The 25,167-nt window shown below is 43.5% G+C and overlaps 1 protein-coding gene across 1 annotated transcript in view; it reads left to right on the forward strand.

Annotated features, from left to right (window-relative positions):
* Positions 1-22,325, forward strand: part of tmem150c (transmembrane protein 150C) — a 34,560-nt gene extending 12,235 nt beyond the window's left edge. Inside the window, exons 4-9 of the mRNA XM_085964943.1 lie at positions 9,666-9,719; positions 15,587-15,622; positions 15,741-15,808; positions 18,276-18,403; positions 21,175-21,352; positions 22,018-22,325. Coding sequence (XP_085821069.1) covers positions 9,666-9,719; positions 15,587-15,622; positions 15,741-15,808; positions 18,276-18,403; positions 21,175-21,352; positions 22,018-22,205 — 652 coding nt within the window. The 3' untranslated portion in view covers positions 22,206-22,325. The remainder of the gene's footprint in view (positions 1-9,665; positions 9,720-15,586; positions 15,623-15,740; positions 15,809-18,275; positions 18,404-21,174; positions 21,353-22,017) is intronic.
* Positions 22,326-25,167: the final 2,842 nt, after the last annotated feature.

The raw sequence follows: 25,167 nt of genomic DNA on the forward strand, positions 1-25,167 counted from the left end.
CAGCTTTTCTCTGTCTACCTTATCCAAACCCGTCATAATCTTGTACACCTCTCAAATCTCCCCTCAACCTCCTTTGCTCCAAGGAGAACAACCCCAGCTTCTCCAACCTAACCTTGTAGCTAAAATCCCTCATCCCTGGAACCATTCTGGTAAATCTCCTCTGCACCCTCAAGGATCTTCACATCCTTCCTAAAGTGTGGTGACCAGAACTGACGCAATACGCTAGTTGTGGCCTAACCAGAGCTTTATAAAGATTATAACTTCCCTGCTTTTGTACTCCTCATACCTCTATTTATCAAGCCCAAGACCCCATATGCTTTGTTTGTTACTCTCTCAATATGTCCTGCCACCTTCAAAGATCTATGCACATAAACCCCCAGGTCCCTCTGTCCCTGCACACTCTTTAGAACTGTGCTATTAAGTCTATGTTGTCTCTCCCTATCCCTTCTGCCAAAATGCATCACCCCACACTTCTCTGTATTAAATTCCATCTGCCACTTGACTGCTCATTCTGCTAGCCTGTCTATGTCCTGTTGCAGTCGATTGGTATCCTCCTCACTGTTTGTCACACCTCCAAGTTTGGTATCATCGGCATATTTTGAGATTTTACTCTGTATTCCAATATCCAAGTCATTTTATATATATCAGAAAAAGTAGTGGGCCTACCACTGACCCTTGGGGAACACCACTGTCTACCATCCTCCAGTCTGAAAAACAACCATTTACCACGACTCACTGTTTTCTGCCCTTAAGCCAATTTCTTATCCAAGCTGACACTGATCCTCCTATTCCATGAGCCTCAATTTTGTTAACCAGCCTTTTATGTGGTACTTTGTCAAACACTTTCTTAAAATCCATATAGACAACATCCCTTGCATTCCCTTCATCAACCTTCTCTGTTACTTCATCAAAAAATTTAATTAGATTAGTCAAACACAATCTGCCTTTTACAAATCTGTGCTGGCTCTCCTTAATTAACTTAAACCTCTCCAAGTGCATGTTAATTATTTCCCTGATTATTGTTTCTAAAGCCTTACCCACCACTGATTTAAACTGATTGGCCTGTAGTTACTAGGATTGTCCTTGCACCCTTTCTTGAACAAGGGTGTCACATTTGTCACTTTCCAATCCTCTGGCACTTCCCCCGTATCTGTAATGATATCAGCAAATAGAGATGGTATTTGCCTGTTCGATTATGATGCCTTAATAGCATGTTTGTATGTATTGATTGCTTGTGCCTGACCAGCAGAGGGCATGTGACCGAGAGAAGCAAGGCAGTTAGTTTTAGTTTCAGTTTCGTTCTAGAGGCATCACAAGCTTAGTGTCTCCTGTAAAAGCTGTATAAAAGAGTTGAACAGACTTTAGATTAAAACTCATTCTCTTTCATAAATGTCTCGTCATTGAGCCCACAAAGAAATCAATACATGGTGTCAGAAGTGGCTGAAAGAGATGAAGAAAAAAAAAATCTGAAGTTAAATCAGCTCTCCACAAATTAGCAAGCCAAAAGAGAACATCGTTGCTTACCATTGGAGAATAGCAAACGAAGTGAAAAAATGGAAGGATTACACCCACCGGCGACGCTTCAGTTAACAGGTAATGTGGCTGAAAATTGGAGGAGATTCAAACAACGTGTGGGGTTGTATTTAGCGGCAATCGGAGCTGACGAGAAAAGTAATAAAAGGAAATCGTCACTGTTCTTGCATGTCGTGGATGATGAAGCGCTGGAGGTGTATAATAACTTCACATTTGTTGCTAATGGAGACAAAATGAAACTAGATAAAATAATGGAACAGTTTGAGGCCTACTGCATACCTAAACGTAATGTGACGTTTGAGAGGCACAGATTTTTCACATGTGTTCAGAAAACGGGTGAGACTATTGATCAGTATGTGACTGAACTGAGAAACAGAAGCAAATCATGTGAATTTGGGGGACTGACAGACTCGCTGATAAAAGACAGACTGGTGTGTGGTATTCCAGATAATGGTCTAAGGGAAAGACTGCTAAGAGAGCAAGATCTAGACCTGGGAAAAGCCATAGCACTGTGTAAGGCTACAGAGACTGTGAAGTTGCAGGCAAAGGAGCTGTTCAGTGACAATAGCTGCAACGTGGATGCAGTGAGTAAGAACGGACACAAACCGTTTAACAAAACGAGCGCCAATGTGAAAAAAGAGGCGTGGCCAGCGAACGAAAATGAAAGGGACAATCGAAAGTCATGTAGTCGATGCGGTACACAGCATCCACCAAGAAAGTGTCCAGCATATGGTAAAACATGCAATAGTTGCAACAAAAACAACCATTATGCCCGTTGCTGCAAGAACCAAGTGCAACAAAGCAAGGTCCATGCAGTAGATGAAGGCGACATAGAGGAGTTCAATGTAGATGTTGTGTCTGAAAACAAAAAAGAAGAAAGACTGGATGTTGACACTAAAAGTGAATGACATACACATTCCATTTAAATTGGATACTGGAGCACAAGTTAATGTGATATCAGAGACTGATTTTTAAGAAAATTAGACCCAGACCAAAGATACATGGAATAAAAGTGAAAGTGACAGGATACTCAGGTACTGAAATACCAGTGAAAGGAAGATGCATTGTCAAAGTGACACACAAGGACAGAGAGCACACGTTAGCATTAATCGTGGTGCCAAAGGAGGTGCAAGCCATACTAGGTTTAAAAGCCTGTGAGAGACTGAACCTGGTAGAGAGTCCTCGTTGTGGAAAGCGAAGGAGAGACAGTCTATGATGAACTCATGGAAAGAGTACAAAGACCTATTTAAGGGCCTAGGCTGCATTCCAGGAGAACACACGATCAGAGTAGATAAAAGTATGACACCGGTCATACATCCATGCAGAAAAGTTCAGTTTGCTCTTCAAAAGCAACTGAAGGCAGAGTTGGACAGGATGGAAAGCCTGAACGTGATTCAGAAGATAGATGAGCCAACTGAGTGGGTGAGTTCCCTCGTCGTAGTGGACAAAAAGAATGGAAAGCTCAGAATTTGCCTGGATCCAAGAGATCTAAACAGAGCAATAAAGAGAGAGCACTTCAAGCTTCCTACACGTGAGGAAATCATGGCACAGTTTGCAAATGCAAAATATTTCAGCAAGTTAGATGCATCATCAGGATTTTGGCAGATGAAGCTGGACGAAGCAAGTTCAAGACTGTGCACGTTCAACAGTCCATTTGGCAGATACAGATTCCTAAGGTTACCATTTGGCATTGCCTCAGCTCCTGAAGTGTATCACAAAACAATCCATATGATCTATGAGCACCTGGAGGGAGTTGATACATCAATGGATGACATCATAGTATGGGGAACCACGAGAACTGAGCATGACGAGAGACTGAAAAAAGTGCTGGAAGCAACAAGGAAAACAAACCTGAAGCTGAATAGAGAGAAATGCCAGCTCGGGGTGACAGAACTGACATTCGTGGGAGATATCCTTAGCGGTGAGGGCATCAGACCAGATCCCAGAAAGGTGTCCACCATTGAGAATATGCCAAGGCCACAATGCAAAAAGGACGTGCAGAGGTTTAATGGAATGATCAACTACATGGGTAAATTCATATCCAACCTCTCAGAAAAGATGGCGCCACTGAGAAGACTAACTGAAAAGAACATAGAATGGGAATGGAATCATGAGCATAAGAAGTCATGGAGCAATCTAAAGAAACTGCTCACAGAGGAACCAGTTCTGAGGTTTTATGACCCAGCGAGACCCATCAAGATATCATCAGATGCATCACAGAGTGGGCTCGGTGCCGTTCTTCTGCAACAATATGACTACTGGCAACCTATTGCATATGCATTGCGCTCAATGACAGACAAGGAGACGCGATATGCTCAAATAGAAAAGGAGCTGCTCAGCATCACATACGCCTGTGAAAGATTTCACCAGTTTGTGGCAGGACAAGCAATCAGTGTAGAGACTGACCATAAGCCCTTGATTGCATTGTTCCAAAAGCCACTAAATAGCTGTCCGCTTAGAATACAAAGAATGATGATCAGGCTGCAACGCTATACACTGAATGTTGCGTACACACCGGGTAAGCTGATGTATACAGCAGACACGTTGTCCAGAGCTGTTGACCCAAGTGAGCCCGCAAACACCACAATGGATGAAAAGGTGAACGCCTACGTGGACATGATCACAAGTGCACTGCCCATAGCAGATGCAAAAATGGAGCTCATAAAGACTGAGACAAACAAAGATGAAACAATGAGACGACTGAGGCAAAGCATCTTGGATGGATGGCTCAACATGAAGCAAGACTGCTCACCTGACATGGCAGAGTACTGGAACTGCAGGGCGGAACTATCGGTGGTCGAAGACATCATCTACAAAGGAAGTAAAATAGTTATCCCAAAGAGTCTGAGAAAAGAGATGTTAAAAAAGATCCATGGAGGACATCTGGGAATCAAAGTGTAAGAAAAGAGCACGAGAGGTGATGTACTGGCCACGAATCAACCAAGATGTGACAAATGAGGTGTCAAACTGCACAATATGCCTGAAATATCGAGCAAGCAATCCGGTAGAACCACTAAAGCCACACCCAGCGCCAGACAGACCTTGCCAGAAGGTAGGCGCTGACCTATTCGTATGTCAAGGGAAGGACTATCTTGTAGTCACAGACTATTACTCCCTGTATCTAGAGGTTTGTAGACTGTACATCACCACTGCAGATGCTGTGATAACATGTATGAAAGCCATATTCTCCAGACATGGCGTGGCAAGCGAGGTCTTCACAGACAACGGACCCCAGTTTTACAATGCAAGTTTCCGACACTTTACCAAAGAGTGGGACTTTGTCCACACAACGTCAAGTCCTCACTTGCCACAGTCCAATGGTCTAGTGGAAAAATCAGTCCAGACAGTGAAAAGACTGATGTACAAGGCAAAAGACAGTGGAACTGACTTCTACCAGAGCATGCTTGTATACCGCACAACGCCGCTCGAGTGTGGTATGTCACCAGCCCAACTCCTTATGGGACGTCGGCTAAGGTCAAACCTACCCATCCCGGAGAACCTCCTGAAAACAAAAGAGGGGGAGAAAGTGAGGAAGTTCAAAGAACAACAGAAAGAAAAGCAAAAGTACTACTATGACAGAGGAACACAAAACCTACCTGAACTCCACACTGGTGACCAAGTAAGGTTCAAAGACAAAACAAATACATGGACTCAGAAGGGAACTGTCCTGAGTGAAGTTCAACCAAGATCATATACCATTCAGACAGATGAGGGTGCTGTTCTGAGAAGAAATCATCGAGATCTTCTCATGGGACCAGCCACAGCAGGTCAAGAGACTGATACTGTTGAACAACCTGATCACACAGCTGAGAACACATCATCTGAGGCAACAACTCAGATTCAAGGACAATCAATCAGAAAATCCTCAAGACACATGAAGCCTCCTGAGAGACTCATTGAGCAAATTTAAGGACTATTGTTATAGAAGGAAGTAATGTTATCTTATTCTTTCTTCAAGTTCTAGTGTATTGACATATTTCATGTGAACACACAAAGCAAGGTTAAAAAACCTTGATCATGATAATGATAATATAAGTTCATTAAGTGTTAGTTAAAATGCAGATTAATACAAAGAAAACATGTTGTTAGTTAAAAGTAAAATACTTTTGTTTTAAGAAAAGGAGATGTAATGATATCAGCAAATAGAGATGGTATTTGCCTGTTCGATTATGATGCCTTAATAGCATGTTTGTATGTATTGATTGCTTGTGCCTGACCAGCAGAGGGCATGTGACCGAGAGAAGCAAGGCAGTTAGTTTTAGTTTCAGTTTTGTTCTAGAGGCATCACAAGCTTAGTGTCTCCTGTAAAAGCTGTATAAAAGAGTTGAACAGACTTTAGATTAAAACTCATTCTCTTTCATAAATGTCTCGTCATTGAACCCACAAAGAAATCAATACAGCATCTAGGGAAGATTGGAAGATTATGGCAAGCCCTTCCACTATCTCTTAAGGTTTTGGGCAAGAGATACAGGGGGGATGAGAGGAAAAACTATTTTACGCAGCGAGTGGTGAGGACCTGGAACTCGCTGTTGACAGAAGTGGTGGAAGCGGACACACACAATGTTTTCAAGAGGAGGCTGGATAGGCACTTGAGGGAAGTAAACTTGCAGGGCTACGGGTCTAGAGCGGGGGCATGGGACTGACTCGATTGTTCTGCAGAGAGTCGGCACGGACTCGATGGACTGAATGGCCTCCTTCTGTGCCATTATGACTCTATCACTCTTCCCTTAGCAACCTGGGATGCAAGCCACTTATCCACTCTAAGCATATCCAGCCTTTCCAGTACATCCTGCATATCAATTTTCACCTCTTCCATTACCTCTACCATCTCCGCTTCTACAGATATTTTGTCAGCATCCTCTTCCTTAGTAAACACCAAACAAAGTACTCATTAAGTATTCTAGCCTTGCCCTGCACCTCTAAACATATATCACCTTCTTTGTCCTTAATAGGCCCCACACCGCCTCTTACTACCTGCTTACTATTTACATGCCTGTAGAAGATTTTTGGGTTCCCTTTTATGTTAACTGCCATTCTATTCTCATATTCTCTCTTTGCCAGTCTTATTTTCCTCTTCATTTCTCAACTTATTGTATTTGGCCTGGTTCTCACTTAAAGAATTCACCTGACATGCATCATACACCCTCTTTTTTTGTTTCATCATATTCTCTATCTCCCTTGTTATCCAAGGAGCCCTGGCTTTGGTTCCCCTACCTTTCCCTCTTGTTGGAATGTACCTAACCTGTACCTGAAACATCTCCTCCTTAAAGATCACCCATTATTTCGTTAGTTTTTCCTGTCAATCTTTGGTGTTCCATTTTACCCTGGCTAGATCCCCTCTCACCCCATTGAAGTTAGCCCTCTTCCAATTTTGAAGTTCTACTTTAGATTGTTCCTTGCTCTTCTCTATTACTAATCTAAACCTTATGATACAATGATCACTCTTACCCAAGTGTTCTCCCACAGACACTTGGTCCACTTGGCCCACCTCATTCCCCAGCACCAGATCCAGCAATGCCTCCTTCCTAGTTGGGCTGAGAACATACTGGTCAAGGAAGTTCTCCTGAACATATTTCAGAAATTCCTCCCCCTCCTTTCCCTTTACTCTAACATTATCCCAATCAATAGTTGGGTAATTAAAGTCCCCCAATATCACCTCTGGTTCTTGCACATCTCTGTGATTCCTTGCAGATTTGCTTCTCTCTCTCTCTCTCTCTCTCTCTCATTATTTGGAGGCCTATAGAATACCCCCAATAGCATGATCATACCCTTTTTGCTTCTCAACTCTAACCAAATGGATTCTGTCCTTGTCCCCTCAAGGACATCCTCTCTTTCCAACACTACAATGTCTTCACTAATCAGTACTGCCACCCCACTTCCCTTTTTTCCTTCCCTATCTTTTCTGAACACCTTGTATCCGTGAATATTAAGCACCCAGTCCTCACCATTTTTAAGCCACGTTTCCGTTATTGCCACATGGCTAATTGTGCTTGTAGTTCACCAACCTTATTCACCACACTTTGTGCGTTTGCATACATGCATTCCAAACCTGTCTTTGTATTCCTCGTCGTCCTTTTCAGTCTGCTCCTATCTAATATGGTACTACTTCCTTCTCTAGTACTATCCAACACTCTCCCTCCTTTATGCACCTTATTCCTCTTTTCTACTTCTATATGCTGGTGTCCACCCCCCTGCTGATTTAGTTTATACCCTCCCCACCATAAGGGGGAAAGAAAGATTTACTTTTATATAAAACCTTGCACAACCTTAGCGCATCCCAAAGCACTTTACAGCCAATGAACTACTGTTTTGAAGTATAGTCACTGTTGTAATGTAGAAAACGTGGCAGCCAATTTGTGCACAACAAGGTCCCACAAACAGCAATGTGATGATGACCAGATGCTGTTTTAATGATGCCGGTTGAGGGATAAATATTGTAACATGGTCATACAGGATGTCATTTGTGACTTAGGGTCAGCACAGTCTCAGTACTGTGAGCTGGGCAGAAGTTGGGCTGAAAGAATTTGATTCAGGGAATTTCGGGAGATACAGACATGGAGCTGGGAGGCGACAGACATGTTCAGGACCTTAGAAGTGAAAAGGGACGTTCTAGAGAGAATGATGGTACAAAGGGATGGAAGGGTCAAAGGAGGAATTCTTGAACAGGAAGTGATAATAAGAGTTTTGAAATGGAGAGGGACCGTGCCTAAGAAAAGAGAGCCATTTACTATGTTGGCAAGAAAAGGGGCCAGGAAAGGTTATTGTAGTCATGAGTTGAGTGGGGAAGGGATTGAAGGAGCCAGAGGTGGGTCTCGAAGATGAGCTTGGAGTGAGTGGGGAGAAGATGGGACGGGACTTGCGGAATAAAAGGGTGGTCAGGAGTAGGGAGGGGAGTGTGGTGGCCAAGGCAGTTGCAGGACAGTCTCAGTCTTAGTAGTGAAGAAATCCATGGGCATTTTGCACTGCATATTGGAGGTGAGGGTGGAGGAGGTGAAAAAAGAGATTTGAAAGGTGGTTAGTCATGGAGAAAAAGAACCTCAGGTTGTCCTCCCTCTCCAGGATAATCCTAGATTAGTAGAAGTATTTGACTGAGGAGAGGTTGGCATGGTAGTACTAAACACCTACAGAGGTTCCCTTCTACACCTCTACCTCTCTGACTTGGAGAATTTGGTGCTTTTACCATATCCATGCATATATTTGCCTCATAGGCAATACATCCAATTTTGCCTCAGCCAAAGAAATAAGGTGTGAATCGAGGACAAGTAGCCTAGGTTGCGACATGTCACACACATGGGTAGTGCAAGGATTATCGACCACCCCACCCTTTTTCAATAATAGCCCACAGATTTTGAACGTGGAGAATGAGTGACTTCCACTCAAAGAATGAAGAAGGTCATACTGAAGGTTGGTCATTTTTTTAAATGGATATTTATAGCTTTTGGTTTTTTTTAAGAAAGATTTGTTTGTGATTTTTGTGTTAATCAAGGTAAAAGTTATTAGTACTGGGGAATTGAACAGTTTCCTTTTCAGATGCCCAGTCTCAGCATCAAGCACTCCCAGGTGAGGCAGCATTGTTAGATGTACGGGATTACTCCATTATCTGGCACTCCCAGTGTAAAACGATGTTTACAGGGAGTTCATCTCTGGATAGAAAGTCATAGACTGCTTATGTGCTCCCTGACACTGATGCTCCCCACTGGGAGTGCCAGATCATGTAATCATCCCTTTAGAGTAAAGCCTTCTAAGCTCTGCCCCAACCTCAAAAGAGGACCCCGACGGCACAATGTGACATTTTCTTTTTGCAGTAGCCAGCCATCCTTTGGCCTCTAAATGAGATTGCTTATTAGTGCTAATTAGGGGCAATTCTGTGCCCACTATGATTTGAACTAAGACTGCTCAAACTTAGTTCACGAAGAACCCTTGTAGTTGGCGGAGAGACTTTCATCCCATGAATCTGGCCTGGCTTTAAACCCAGATCCCAAAGTCGAAAGGCTCGTTTTTAACCCCCTTCACCAACAAATTCCTAAAATGGTAAGTAATCTACTGGGTAGCTATTATCATCATGTGTTTTGAAATGTTATATTTGGGGTATTTTTTGGATGTTTATAAAATAATTATTTTATTTTAAACAGGTACATAATTGCAGTTAATGATGAAAAAATTTGTAGGCTTGATTTACCAAACTGGTGAGTAACTTTTTTGATTTAATAAAAGTTTAACAATATATGCCTGAACATGGACTTGAAATTATCCTTGTACCTTACATAAGTAAGACAAATTGCACTATTGGAGACCAACTGCATAAATAGCACTGACCAGGTACAAACATTCAAGAGGGGTGCCAGTATTTCCATGTGTCATTTTAAAGTTGTGGGTCCTGTTTTTCCAGTGCATGTGGACCTGGGTTTCTCATAGTTTTGGATCATGAGTATTAGCTTCATTTAAAAGAGATGAACCCTTGATACTGTGCAGGTAACAAAAGTGTAGAAAGCCTGCCCCACTCCCAGCATTAATCTGTTTCATTAGTGATTACCAGCCACTGATGAAATGTACAGTTATTTTCTATACATCTCTATTAAGCGCTCACTGGTACATGTTCACTGTCAACAACTTCAGAACTGTGGGGAAAACTGGGAAGTATTTTGGAGATGGGACCCCAGTCAAGGTTATGATGGATGTACAGTGATTCTGCTACTTGTGCAGATGTGGTGCATGAGAGACTGCCATTTCTCCCAGGTGTTTCTTTTGTTCATTGTTACTTTATTAGTTGGTCTGCTATATAAACTACAGTCAAAGTCATTCTCAATATCTTCTGGTTTAGTAGTTAAATAGATCACATGGTGTGACGCTGTGCCATGTAGTCCAGGAAGGTCTGGACTGACTGTAAGGTCTCCGGTTTAAGCTGTACTGTGTTAGTCTCAGCCAAAGCAGTTTAAAAAAAAAATTAATTCATGGGATGTGGACATCGCTGGCAAGGCCAGCATTTATTGGCCATCCCTAATTGCCCTTGAGAAGGTGGTGGTGAGCCGCTGCCTTGAACCGCTGCAGTCCATGTAGTGAAGGTACTCCCACAGTGCTGTTAGGGAGAGAGTTCCAGGATTTTGACCCAGCGACGATGAAGGAACAGTGATATATTTCCAAGTCGGGCTGGTATGTGACTTGGAGGTAGTGGTGTTCCCATGCACCTGCTGACCTTGTATTTTTAGGCAGCAGAGGTCGTGGGCTTGGGAGGTGCTGTCGAAGAAGCCTTGGCGAGTTGCTGCAGTGCATCTTGTAGATGGTACACACTGCAGCCACGGTGCACCTGTGATGGAGGGAGTGAATGTTTAAGGTGGTGGATGGGGTGCCAATCAACCGGGCTGCTCTGTCCTGGATGGTGCGGTGAGTGAACACTGTGCAATCATCAGCGAGCAGCTCCACTTCTGACCTTATGATTGAGGGAAGGTCATTGATGAAGCAGCTGAAGATGGTTGGATCTAGGACACTGCCCTGAGGAACTCCTGCAGCGATGTCCTGGGGCCGAGATGATTGGCCTCCAACAACCACAACCATCTTCCTGTGTGCTAGGTATGACTCCAGCCAGTGGAGAGTTTTCCTCCCCGATTCCCATTGACTTCAGTTTCACTAAGGCCCTTTGATGCCACACTTGGTCAAATTCTGCCTTGATGTCAAGGGCAGTCACTCTCCCCTCACCTCTGGAATTCAACTCTTTTGTCCATGTTTGGACCAAGGCTGTAATGAGGTCTGGAGCTGAGTAGTCCTGGCGGAACCCAAACTGAGCATCGGTGAACAGGTTTTTGGTGAATAAGTGCCGCTTGATGGCATTGTTGACAACACCTTTCATCACTTTGCTGATGATTAGAACATCAGAAATGAGAGCAGGAGTAGGCCATACGGCCCCTCGAGCCTACTCCGCCATTCCGTAAGATCATGGCTGATCATCGACCTCAACTTCACTTTTCTGCCCAATCTCCATATCCCTTGATTCCACTAGAGTCCAAAAATCTATCGATCTCAGCTGAATATACTCAAAGACTCAGCATCCACGGCCCTCGGGCAGAGAATTCCAAAGATTCACAACCCTCTGAGTGAAGAAATTCCTCCTCATCTCAGTCTTAAATGGCCTAGCCCTTATCCTGAGACTATGCCCGCTAGTTCTAGACACTCCAGCCAGGGGAAACAACCTCTCAGCATCTACCCTGTCAATCCCCTTCAGAATCTTATTGAGTAGGCTGATGGGCTGGTAATTGGCTGGATTGGATTTGTCCTGCTTTTTGTGGACAGGAACTACCTGGGCAATTTTCCACTTTGTCGGGTAGATGCGAGTGTTGTAGCTGTACTGGAACAGCTTGGCTAGAGGTGTGGCTAGTTCTGGAGCACAAGTCTTCAGCACTACAGACGAGATGTTGTCGGGGCCCATAGCCTTTGCTGTATCCAGTGCGTTCAGTCATTTCTTGATATCACGTGAAGTGAATCGAATTGGCTGAAGACTGGCTTCTGTGATGGTGGGGACCTCAGGAGGGTGGCCGAGATGGATTATCCACTCGGCATTTCTGGCTGAAGATGGTTGCAAATGCTTCAGCCATGTCTTTTACACTTGCAGGCTGGACTCCCCAGCATTGAGGAGTTGTTAGTTGTTTAATTGTCCACCACCATTCACGACTGGATGTGGCAGGACTGCAGAGCTTTGATCTGATCTGTTGGTTGTGGATTGCTTAGCTCTGTCTATAGCATGCATGTAGTCCTGTGTTGCAGCTTCACCAGGTTGGCACCTCATTTTTAGGTATGCCTGGTGCTGCTCCTGGCATGCTCTTCTGAACTCCTCATTGAACCAGCGTTGGTCCCCTGGATTGATGATAATGGTAGAGTGAGGGATATGTTGGTCCATGAGATTACAGATTGTGTTGGAATACAATTCAGCTGCTGCTGATGGCCCACAGTGCCACATCATAGAATCATAGAAATTTACGACACAGAAGGAGACCATTTAACCCATTATGTCCATGTCAGCCGAATAAGAGCTATCCAGCCTTATCCCACTTTCCAGATCTTGCTCTGTAGCCATGTAGGTTACAACATTTCAAGTGCATATCCAAGTATTTTTTAAATGCGATGAGGGTTTCTGCCTCTACTACCCTTTCAGGCAGTGAGTTCCAGACCCCCACCACCCTCTGGGTGAAAAAAATTCACCTCAACTTCCCTCTAATCCTTCCTTCTACCAATTACTTTAAGTCTGTGCCCCCTGGTTATTGACCTCTTTGCTAAAGGAAGTAGACCATTCCTATCCACTCTATCTAGGCCCCTCATAGTTTTATTACCTCAATTAGGTTTCCCCTCCGCCTCCTCTGTTCCAAAGAAAACAACCCCAGCCTATCCAATCTTTCCTCGTGGCTAAAATTCCCCAGCCCTGGCAACATCCTCGTAAATCTCCTCTGTACCCTCTCTAGTGCAATCACATCCTTCCTGTAATGTGGTGACCAGAACTGTACACAGTACTCTAGCTGTGGCCTAACTAGTGTTTTATACAGTTCAAGCATAACCGCCCTGCTCTTACATTCTATGCCTTGGCTAATAAAGGCAATTATCCTGTATGCCTTCTTAACCACCTTATCTACCTGTCCTGTTACCTTCAGGGATCTGTGAATATGCCCTCCAAGGTCCCTCTATTCCTCTACACTTCTCAGTATCCTACTATTTATTGTGTATTCCCTTGCCTAGTTAGCCCTCCCCAAATGCATTACCTCACACTTCTCTGAATTGAATTCCATTTGCCACTTTTCTGCCCACCTGATCAGTCCATTGATATCCTCCTTAAGTCTATAGCTTTCTTCCCTAATATCAACCACATAGCCAATTTTTGAATTAATGGATGTCCAGTTTTGAGCTGCTAGATCTGTTCTGAATCTATCCCATGTAGCACGGTGGTAGTGCCACACAACACGATGGAAGGAGTCCTCAGTGTGAAGACGGGACTTTGTCTACACAAGGACTGTGCGGTGGTCACTGCTACCAGTACTGTCATGGACAGATGTACCTGCAACAGATAGATTGGTGAGGGCGAGATGAAGTAGGCTTTTCCCTTGTGTTGGTTCTCTCACCAGTCTGGCAGCTCTGTCCTTCAGTTCTCGGCCAGCTTGGTCAGTAGTGGTGCTACCAAGCCACTCTTGGGAATGGACATTGAAGTCCCCCACCCAGAGTGCGTTCTGTGCCCTTGCTACTCTCAGTGCTTCTTCCAAGTGGTATTTGACATGGAGGAGTACTGATTCATCAGCTGAGGGAGGGCGGCAGGTGGTAATCGAGACCTTGCCCATGTTTGACAATGTTGAGGATCCAAGGGCCACCCCTGCTTGACTGTATTCCACTGTGCCACCACCTCTGACGGCTCTGTCCTGTAAGTGGGAGAGGACACACCCAGGGATGGTGATGGTGATGGCGATGGCAGAGTCTGGGACGTTGGCTGAAAGGTATGATTCTGAGTGTGACTGTCAGGCTGTTGCTTGACTAGTCTGTGGGACAGCTCTCCCAATCTTGGCACAATTCCCCAGATGTTAGTGAGGAGGACTTTGCTGTTGTCATGTCCAACACAAGTGTCTAGGCCGATGCCGGGTGGTCTGTCTGTTTTTTTAATTATTATTATTGTTTTTCTTAGCGGCTTGATAACTAAATGGCTTGGCTTACTAGGCCATTTCGGAGGGCAGTTAAGAGTCAACCACATTGCTGTGGGTCTGGAGTCACATATAGGCCAGACCGGGTAAGGAAAGCAGATTTCCTTCCCTAAAGGACATTAGTGAACAAGATGGATTTTTACGACAATGGTCACCATTACTGATGCTAGCTTTTTATTCCAGATTTATTTAATTAACTGAATTTAAATTCTCCAGCTGCCGTGGTGAGATTGGAACTCGCGTCTCTGGATCATTAGTTCAGGCCTCTAGTTTCCTAGTCCAGTAACATAATCACTATGCTACCGTACCATGTAAATGATGGTGGTTGTAGGCAGGGAGGTGGGTGTGGGCGGTGGAGGAGATAATTTAGCTCGGTGAAGGAGAATTTCTGTGGGATTCTCCCGAACTCCCGCCATAACCTCGGCAGAAAACTTGGAGAAACAGTTAAAATGGCCATTTTTAGCCATTCACGCCTTTTCTCTGGGAGTTCTGTTGATCATTCATGCTGGGAGACTGGGATAATTCTGGCAGAAATTCCAGGCAAGTATCTCCAGGCTATGGAAGACAAAATCAGCCAGGGTTCCTGCCCCGGATTAGCATCCCGTGACGGTCGCTGGAAAGTATGTGTTAGTGGCTGTTGGATTAGGACTGGATCTGGCTCAGCCATGTTACTCTTTGGTTAAATAGCCTCCTTATATTCAGTACCTTGGTTTACACATATAGATTAACCACTTGGTACTGTACATCAGCATGAGTCAGTGCCAGATGGTTTTCTTTTGAGGCCATAAATAAATTACATTTTTTGAAACAGAGCAGGCACCAAACTTTGTTGTGACTGCCAGCTATCATGATGACTGGTGCCCTTGCACCCAAAGGTGGTACATACACAATCACTTTGTTTCTCCGCACTCTTGTATTACCATTTTAAAAGAAACAGGCTTTACCTGTTTAAATTGGGTCAGATTCATGCCTGAGAACTGAAATAACTCCATTTTAATCACTTTGATTATTAAATCTGATTCACATACCCCTATTTCCTTATGCACTCAGAAGGTGTAATAGAATACCAAAGGTACAAAAGCGTACCCTAAGAGGGGAATGTTGTATGTGTGACAGCTTCACAATCATTTAAAGAGAAATGATCTAAAACCTCCAGCAGTTCAGCATCTGACTCCCACCCTGGAGGTTACAAGCTCAAGAATGGGATTACCTGCCGTATAATGTTGCTCATCTCGGAGCCAAGTGAGGGGTTATGGCACCAACCGTAGTGAGGGGTTATGGCACCAACCATAGAAAATTATTGAAAATGTAAATTTAATTTAAAGAACACAAAATAAAATGCACATTTTTTAAATTGTCTTTTCTGACTTGTTTCGTGTTGAATCTAGGACACAGCGCTGTAAATTTCGTCCTCCTTTAATAAGGTACAGTAAGTCTTCCTCTATCCATTGCATCCCCTGCCTCTCCCTCTGTCATATGCACATTTTATTTACACTTTATGAGCTAATAGGATGCAAATTCAATAACCTTTTTCTTTTAAAGTATTGCAGGTGACGCCCCTCCTGCAAGCTGTGTTTTCAGCCAAGTACTGAATATGGCAGCGTCTCTAGGTAGGAAGGGATCAGTATTGGATGTTTTCCATACATATGGGAGTTGCATAACAGAAAATATCTTCAATTTCTTTTTGTTTTAATAATTTTAGCCTGTTTAAATTGCTACTATTTTTCTTCAGGAGGAAAGGAAGAGTGACTGAAAGCTGGCTTTGGTTAAATTTATTGTGATGTGTTTTAACAATGCTGAGGTTTGATCTGTACTGAATATGGCATTCATTTCAAAAAGCCATGTTTGTAAATAGGCAGCAGAAATTCCATTGTGACCTGTAAGCAAATTTAGTGGCAGCAGCTACTAAATAGACAGGGACTACTTATAAGTCGGCAGTGAGTTATTTAGTGGATTTCCTGTGCATGTATGTGCTGAAATATTTATCGAGGTGTGAGGGATGGAGTGAGGTGTGAGGGATGGAGTGAGTGATTAAGGGTTTCGACCCGAAACGTCAACTCAAATTTCTCTCCACGGATGTTGCCTGACCACCTGAGTTTTTCCAGCATTTTCTGTTGTTATTTCGAACTTCCGCTAGGTTGTGCCAGTTTCTCCACTTCGCTCAAAATTGGCCAAACCAGTGCAAAGTTTGAAGAATTTCATGTGCAGGTTACGCCCAGCGCAAATTGAGTTTTGCGATCTTTTCCGCTAGTTTAAAAAACATCGTGCTGGCAGCCAGCCCTGCCCACAAATCTGGCCACGCCCCCAGGTTGAATTAGTCACCATGGCGAGTTTCCGCCAGTTGTGCCAGTTTGCGGGCCTTCGAGGAGGCTCTTAAAATTAAACTTTTTTTAGGCACAAGGATATTAATAGGTACTTTTCAAAAGCTTTAAAATATTTAATTTACAACAAAACTGACTACAGTACACCAATGAAACTAGTAAATGGTTCTGTACAGTTTTTTAAAGTCATTTTCAGTTATTTAAAATCAGGTTACTTACAAGTGGTGGATTCAACACTCTGATTAAAAAAGCTTTTTTTGGTGATAAACCCATTTTCAGCTGTATTAATAAAATTGCATCAGATATAAATATATCAAGGAATATTTTTTAATGAAAGAAAAAAAATAAACAATTTAAATTCAAAAACGCCCGATTATGCTGGTTTATGGTAGATTTTACGTTCGGCAATATGCAAACGAGTTTGACCGGAAACTTGAGCAAAAAATTCAATTCAGAAAACTAGCACAATTTGCGCCCGGCTTGCCGATTGCGCCCAAAGCGGAAACTGTACCCCGAGATCTTTGTATTAAGCAGTCAGTAACCTCAAGGTTCTCAGTAAACCTTAGAAGATGCAGAGATAGTTGAAATATTCTTCTCCACTGCTGACTTGGTCGTGTCTCACATCAACTGATTAGACATTTTGAATCTAGAATTTCATTGATAAAATGTCTTTGTCATTAAAACTTTCCTGATTTTTCAACTACAGCACAATCCTTTGCTGATGGTAAATAAAGAGAAAACTTTGCATTTATATAGTGTCTTTCACAACCTCTGGATGTCCCAAAACACTTTACAGCCAATGAAGCACTTTTTGAAGTGTATTCACTGTTGTAATGTAGGAAACGTGGCAGCCAATTTGTGCACAGCAAGCTCCCACAAACAGCAATGAATTTGCTGTTAATTTTTAAAAAATCTAACATCCAGAACCCCATGAAACTAAAGCATAGGTTACACAGACTGTGACTATACAGCTGGTTCTGAAGAAAAGGACTTTGAACCAGGGTTTTCTGCTTCTGTGTTGGCCAGCTCATGCTTTTCCTGTCCATTAAAATGAATGGGACTAAAGTTTTGGGCTGGAAAGTGCACAATTGGAATAAACAGAAAACGTTGGAAACATTCAGCAAGCCTGCCAGCTTCTGTGGAGAGAACAGAGTTATTATTTCAGGCGTGGACCCTTTGTCAACCCTAAAACATTAACTCCTCTATTCTCTCCACAGGTTCTGACTGATATGCTGTGTGTTTCCAGCATGTTTTGTTTTTGTTTCTGATTTCCGGCATCTGCATTTTCTTTTTCCATTTTTGCACAATTAGAAAATCCTGACCTTTAAATCTATTATTATGGATCTAGTGTAAGCTCTGTGCTGCTTTAGGAGATGGAGGGCTGGTCACTTTTTGCTTTAATTAGCTCAGGAGTCTCTATCACTGCTTGTAACCTGCATGTTTGTACACTATAGCCATTAGTTAAAAGCTGAATGCAGCTCCTTTAAAAATGCATATAGCATTAATTTGATGTGACAATTAAGGTATAGGTCAGTCACGTTGCACTATAAAAATCAACAGTCTCCTAATTTTTGGCTACAATAGCTCAATGTTATTTTATTCTTTGAAAAGTTTAGTAAGTTGGGGATAAATTGCTGTCTCACTGCTAAGAGATATCTCAGAAGTGAACATTGTGGTTATGAGTAGATATTGGTCATTATTGCTGAAACTGATCCATCACACTTCTGTTTGTTTCGCACCCACCACTCTCCAACAGTGCTTGTTGTTGCTGTACTCCGTTTTTCACAGCTTCAGTCGAAAGTGATGAAATCATGGCTGAATATCGTTGGGCTGATAGCACAATGCCTGTCATGTTTTGGAATGACTTTAGTGGCCAATTTTCAGGTATAACTTCAAATTTTCTGATACTTATTAACTCATCTTTGACTGGATACTATCTCTGTTATAGTGAAGTACTTCACTGTACATACCAGCTTTTGAAACCGTCATCTTGTCACAGTGAGTGTAAGACACAACTTGGCCTCGGCGATTACCCCAGGTGGTGGGTGAGCTCTAGAAATTTACTGTGCCATCAAGGAAACACCCTAGGCAACTTGAGACCACTGTTCTATACCATCTATGGTGTGGAGATGCCGGAGTTGGACTGGGGTGGACAAATGTAAGAAGTCACATGACACCAGGTTATAGTCCAACAGCTTTATTTGAAATCACAAGCTTTCGGAGCGCTGCTCCTTCTTCAGGTGAAGTGGAGAAATGCATAGACACAGCTTATATAGTCAGAGAATCATGTCAGATGTTTACAGGTAACCTTTCCAACTGCCATTTATCACACCTCGGCAGAGAGATAATCACAGCAGTCAAAGGTGTGAATGGTGTCCAAACAGGTCAGTCAGGGAAACATTACATCAAAGAACAATGAGGTGGGGTCACAAGGGGTCAAATATTGCAGATGCTGGGGTCTGTATGAAAAACAAAAAAACAGACAAAAAACATTTTTTTTGGCTGGAAATCACAGCAGGTCCGGCCGCATCTGTGTAGAGAGAACAAGCCAATGTCGACTCGAGTCTGGATGACCCTGCGTCAGGTGGGGTTACATGTAGCGTGACATGAACCCAAGATCTCTGTTGAGGCCGTCCTCATGGGTGCGGAACTTGGCTATCAGTTTCTGCTCGACGATTTTGCGTTGTCGTGTGTCTCGAAGGCCGCCTTGGAGAATGCTTACCCGAAGATCGGAGGCTGAATGTCCTTGACTGCTGAAGTGTTCCCCGACTGGGAGGGAACACTCCTGCCTGGTGATTGTTGCACGGTGTCCGTTCATCCGTTGTCGCAGTGTCTGCATGGTCTCGCCGATGTACCATGCTCCGGGGCATCCTTTCCTGCAACGTATGAGGTAGACAACGTTGGCCGAGTCACATGAGTATGTACCATGTACCTGGTGGGTGGTGTCCTCACGTGTGATGATGGTATCTGTGTTGATGATCTGGCATGTCTTGCAGAGGTTGCTGTGGCAGGGTTGTGTGGTGTCGTGGTCGCTGTTCTCCTGAAAGCTGGGTAATTTGCTGCGAACGATGGTCTGTTTGAGGTTAGGCGGGCGTCATCTTACGTATCGTCGAGCAGAAACTGATAGCCAAGTTCCGCACCCATGAGGACGGCCTCAACAGAGATCTTGGGTTCATGTCACGCTACATGTAACCCCACCTGACGCAGGGTCATCCAGACTCGAGTCGACATTGGCTTGTTCTCTCTACACAGATGCAGCCGGACCTGCTGTGATTTCCAGCCAAAAAAAATGTTTTTTGTCTTTTTTTGTTTTTCATACAGACCCCAGCATCTGCAATATTTGACCCCTTGTGACCCCACCTCATTGTTCTTTGATGTACTGTTTCCCTGACTGACCTGTTTGGACACCATTCACACCTTTGACTGCTGTGATTATCTCTCTGCCGAGGTGTGATAAATGGCAGTTGGAAAGGTTACCTGTAAACATCTGACATGATTCTCTGACTATATAAGCTGTGTCTTTATGCATTTCTCCACTTCACCTGAAGAAGGAGCAGCGCTCCGAAAGCTTGTGATTTCAAATAAAGCTGTTGGACTATAACCTGGTGTTGTGTGACTTCTTACACTATACCATCTAGTGGACAGATACAGAACATGATGGGCAAGTGATGCCCACTAGGCCAGCGAATGATTCACATGTGGGGGGACAGGGGGTTATTGGGACCAAAGAGGGGAGGAAAAATACATTTCAAAATGAGGGCAATGTGTCAGGCTTGGAATTTCCATGGGGTTTCTTCCGGTGTTCCATTTTAACTTTGGTGGGAGATCGGCGGAAACCCCGGAGAAACATTGTGAATGCCCATTTCTCCAGTGTTTCCGCCGATTTTCGCTAGTTACCGTGGCAGATCAGGGAGACCCAGTGGAATTTCCACCCCCGTCTTTTGATTATCAAACCGTTTAACTATCAGTATAAGTCTTGCATTTGTCCGTGATCTTCAGCAGTACAATGAAATCCATGATTTTTTTCAACTCTTCAAAGACAGTTTTTAATTTCTTTTTCTTTGAATCACATGACGGTTACAGATGAGGAAGCCCATTCTTCCCATTTTAGCTAATCCATCTAAAAATAAGCTGACAGACTTCACACCGCAACATCTAAATGAGTCTTAAATGATTCCTTGGATTTTGCCTCTGTTACCTTATTTGTAGATCCATTTAAATGTCGATCTCCTCCTGACCTCAGTGTGTTTTGAAGATTTTTTCAGTGGTCACGAATAGATTTATGTGCAGGTGGTAAGAACAGCGTTAGCAAACTCTGACTGCAGTCAATTAGGAAGCACTATTTTCAGGCACTGTTCTGCAGAGGAAGTGGTTTTGTCATTGTAGCTTATAAGCTTAAACATCTGCGACTGGGGATCTAAAAGTGAGGATCTTAAATAAAAACACCTGAATGCTTTCAGGGTTAGTCCCAATCCATTTGGTGGTATATTTTGCTCTGAAGTGGGGAGGTTTATAATGGTTTTTGTTTAAAAAAAAAAATCTTTAACCTTAACATAGACTCTGTTATGAGTCTCTGCACTGCCAATGACATTGTACTTGCAGCAATAGAAGTGTGTTTTTTGGTTAAATAATAACCTGATTTTTCATGCTCCCAGCTGTCTAACGATGAAGAGGTACATAATACAGGCACGGTCTTGACCTTTGGTTTTGGAACTGTGGCCTGCTGGATCCAGGCTTTTCTGACTTTCAAGACAAATATAAAGAATGAAGGGCGAAAAGTGGGAATACTCCGTGTTTTGCTTTCAACGGCAATCACTGTGGGCGTCATCTTACGTATCTTTTGGCCTCTGTGTATGTTGAGTAGAAATGGGAATAATGAACCAGAACATTCGAACTATTGATTGCTGGAGGTCCCATGGCAGCCTGTCACTTTGAATTATAGAGCTTTTCTGGGTGAGTTTGATTAGATGCCCTATAGATGGCTCAATGGGTAAATGCACTGCATGCTGCGCCCATCTATAGCCATAGAGAGCAGGAAGGCCCAAGTTTTGACCCCTAGTGCATGCTGAGTTCGCTAGCAATGCCCGAGAAAGCAGTAGGCGTGTTACTGGGTTCAGTATCCTTTCCTTTCACATGCTGACTGATCAGCTATGCATTTCCTGCATTTGTTTTAAATCTACAGATCTGTTTTTCTTTCACTCTCTTCCAAATTCAGAGGTATTTTGTGCTTCCATAAAGAGCATTTCTAACTTTTTTTGCCTGTATATAATTTGTAAATTAATGCAGACTTTTAAATTTGTATTTATTGGTTGGATTTGAAGCCCGGTTATCATGCATGACAGTCCACCATTTTGTGATGTTACACGTTCACAAGTTGATCACAATGACGTTAACATTATTGGTCAGTCACTTATGTTTTTTAAATTTAAATAACGTATTCATAACAAAAGCAATGCTTGAAAATGATTTGCTGAATTCCTTAACCAAGTTGTTTATAGATTATGTTTTGGTTGCTCAACGTATCTTTATGCATGGAGCAAGAAACCAATGGGCATTGGTCATGTTTTTCCTCCTCTTCATAGGGACATTTGCAATTGAATTTCGACATTCTGAATTTGTGATCCTTTGCAGAGAGAGGCAAGAAAACATAACAGATCCTTCAGAAAATGCCTCCAACGTCCTCTAAGTTCCAAACAGATCAGTTGTACAGAAATGTATTAACGACACTCATTCTAATAGCCCAGAATATTAATTGATATATTCCTAACTTTTACTTTCATCATAAATTTAATGTTTTAAAACTGTTCAGTTTTGTACAATATTTGTGAAATTACTTCTTTTAACATTTACCTGCTTGCCTGGGTGACGCTTCCCTTTGGTACCTTAGCACTGATAATCCAGTAGTGGTTATCAGGGATTACGACATTTCCAAGTTTTGCATCATCTACAAACTTTTAAATTATGCCCTGCATACCTAAGTCCAGTTCATCAATATATATCAAAAAGAGCAGTAGTCCTGATACTGACTCTGGGGACACCACTGTATACTTCCCTCCAGTCTGTCAAAGAACTCATCAAAGCGTGTTTAATAATGTATGTAATCCTCTGTGATGTAGAAAAAGTACGTCTGGGAATTAATTACAGTGCTTTAACCTAATTAATGAGAAGAAAGGACTTGCATTTCTAGAGAGCCGTCAGGACCTCAGGATGTCCCAAAGCACTGTATGGCCAATGAAGTACTTTTGAAGTGAGTCACTGTTGTAATGTAGGGAAACATGGCAGTCAATTTGCACACAGCAACTCCCACAAATAATAATGAGATAAATGAACAGATAATCTATGTTGGTTGAGGGATAAATATTGGCCAGGACACCAGAAGAACCTCCTGCTCTTTAAATTGTGCCATGGGATCTTTTACCTCCACCGGAGAGGGAAGGCAGAGGCTTGCTATAACGTCTCAGCTGAATGAAACAGGATTAGACCATTTAGCCCTTTGAGCCTGTTCCACCATTCAATGAGATCATGGCTGTTCTGCGATCTAACTCCATATACCTGCCCTTAGCCCATATCTCTTAATACCTTTTGTAGAATTGCCGTTTGCGGAAGAGTTCCAAACTTCTACCACCCTTTGGCCGGAATTTTCCGGGGTGGTAGCAGGTGCGATTGGTGGTGGGTCGGGTGGGAAAGTTGTTATTTTTGATGGGGTCGGGAACCCAGTGCCATCCTACCCCCCCCCCCCCCCCCCCCCACCCCACGCGCCTTTCCCCCAAGCGCGTCTGTCATCGCGGAGCCGACCCGACCGGCAGCGGCGGCAACCCAACTGAGCTGATTAACAGCTAGTTGGCAGAACCATAACAAGCTTTTTAATTTAACTGCATAGCCATGGCAACCACGCTGCTTGGGAAGCACGTCTGTCGACCTGAGGTGGGAGTTCTGTGGCCATTGCTCCAGCTGATTACGTGACCGCATCAAATGTACAGTAAAAGCTCCCACCTGACAGATAATCACTTTCCTCAGGCAGGAGCTGCTGCTCAGTCCATTTACAGTGCAGATTCTCCAGGTAGCAAGTCTTTCCAGCAAAGTCTCCATCTAGTTTCACCTCATTGGAAGAACTCTCTCACCATTAACAGAATGCTTCTGTTATCTGTACTTCAGCTGCCATCTATTCCATCAACATGGATGCCGTTTATACCGTGTCACCTTGGTCCTCAGAATTGGACCACAATGAGCCCCAACACCAGCAGCACCAACAACATCAACCTTCTCCACAATCACCTGCTGCTGCACAGGACACAGGGGTATCCGTACCTGAGGACATTGCTGACCGGGAGGCCAGATTTAGTTAACTTTACGCTGTACACCCTGGCTGCCACATGATGTGCCAGGTTGACACCACACCAACACCATAAAGCATCCCTCCTATGACCAAGCCATTCCTTTCACACTCATCACCATGGGGGGGGGGGGGGGGGTACCGTTATGTCTCACCATTCACTGCAACTCACTTTCAAAGTTGCACACACATCTGTCCAAGACTGGGAATGTTGAAAATAAAGATTTTTATGTTTGACACCACATTAACAGAAACTTTACATAAACATTGGATAAAACACCTGATGGGCCTTCAATAACCACAAAACTAGAAGTTATAGACTTAAACAAGTTGGCTTTTAATCACTAAGATCAGAGCTAACATCTCAACACACCGACTGGTTCACAGGAATGAGTCATACAGATCCTGGGATCTTTATGTAAGAGAAGTCAGGGGCGGAGTCAAGAGCCAAGACCTGGAACCTCCCAGGTTAGTCGGGAAAGAGGAAGTGAAACTATACACAGTGGGGGAGGGTAATATACATGAGTGCAAAACGAATACAGGATCAAGACAAACAGATTTAATTACAACACCCAAGTGGCTACCCTTGTGTGTTGTTAGTTGGTATGATTGCAGTAGGGTGAGTGTGAGGGGTGGCTAGTGAGATGGGGATGTGATAATGTAGATAAGGGATGGGTGGACATGCAAGGTATGTTGGTGTGAGTAAGAATGTGCAGGAGTAGGATAGGGAAGGCAGAGTGATGGGGATGTGATGAGAGGCACAGCAGGATGAAGTTGAGTGTGGCTTTGTACTCCTGTTTCCTGATCTAATAAGATTATTGAAACATTTGCGGCACTGCACCCAGGTCCTCCTGAATATATTCCTGCTTGTGACCTCCTCCACAATCTGCAACCAGGCTGTGTTGGTCTCCTGGGGAGGTCTCTTCCGCCCATTGGAAGGGAAGAAGACACCTCTGCATGCTCTGACTCCCTCCTTAAGCATATGGAGGGAGTCATCGGAGAACGTGGGTGCAGTCCTGTGCCTCTGTGCAATCATTGTCGGTGTTTGCAGCACTTCAATATTGTAGTGCACTGACAGTACTATGTTAGATTAAACGTGAAATCTAATGTGGCCATGGTCGTTTAAAGATCCTGGCTGAAAACATGTTATGAATGACGTCACCAGGCCCGCTCCAATTAATTGGGCCGGGTAACGCGCTGGGCGGGCTTAATAGGCCTTATTAACGTAAATTTGTTTTCAGCAGCAGGATGGAGCTAGCAGCGGGGTCGTGACGCACCATGGCCACCGCCCACACCGGACCCACCGAGGTAGGCA

This window comes from Somniosus microcephalus, chromosome 2, assembly GCF_052327205.1.
Source record: "Somniosus microcephalus isolate GS21.2 chromosome 2, FLI_Smic_1.0, whole genome shotgun sequence".
Lineage (NCBI taxonomy): Eukaryota > Metazoa > Chordata > Chondrichthyes > Squaliformes > Somniosidae > Somniosus > Somniosus microcephalus.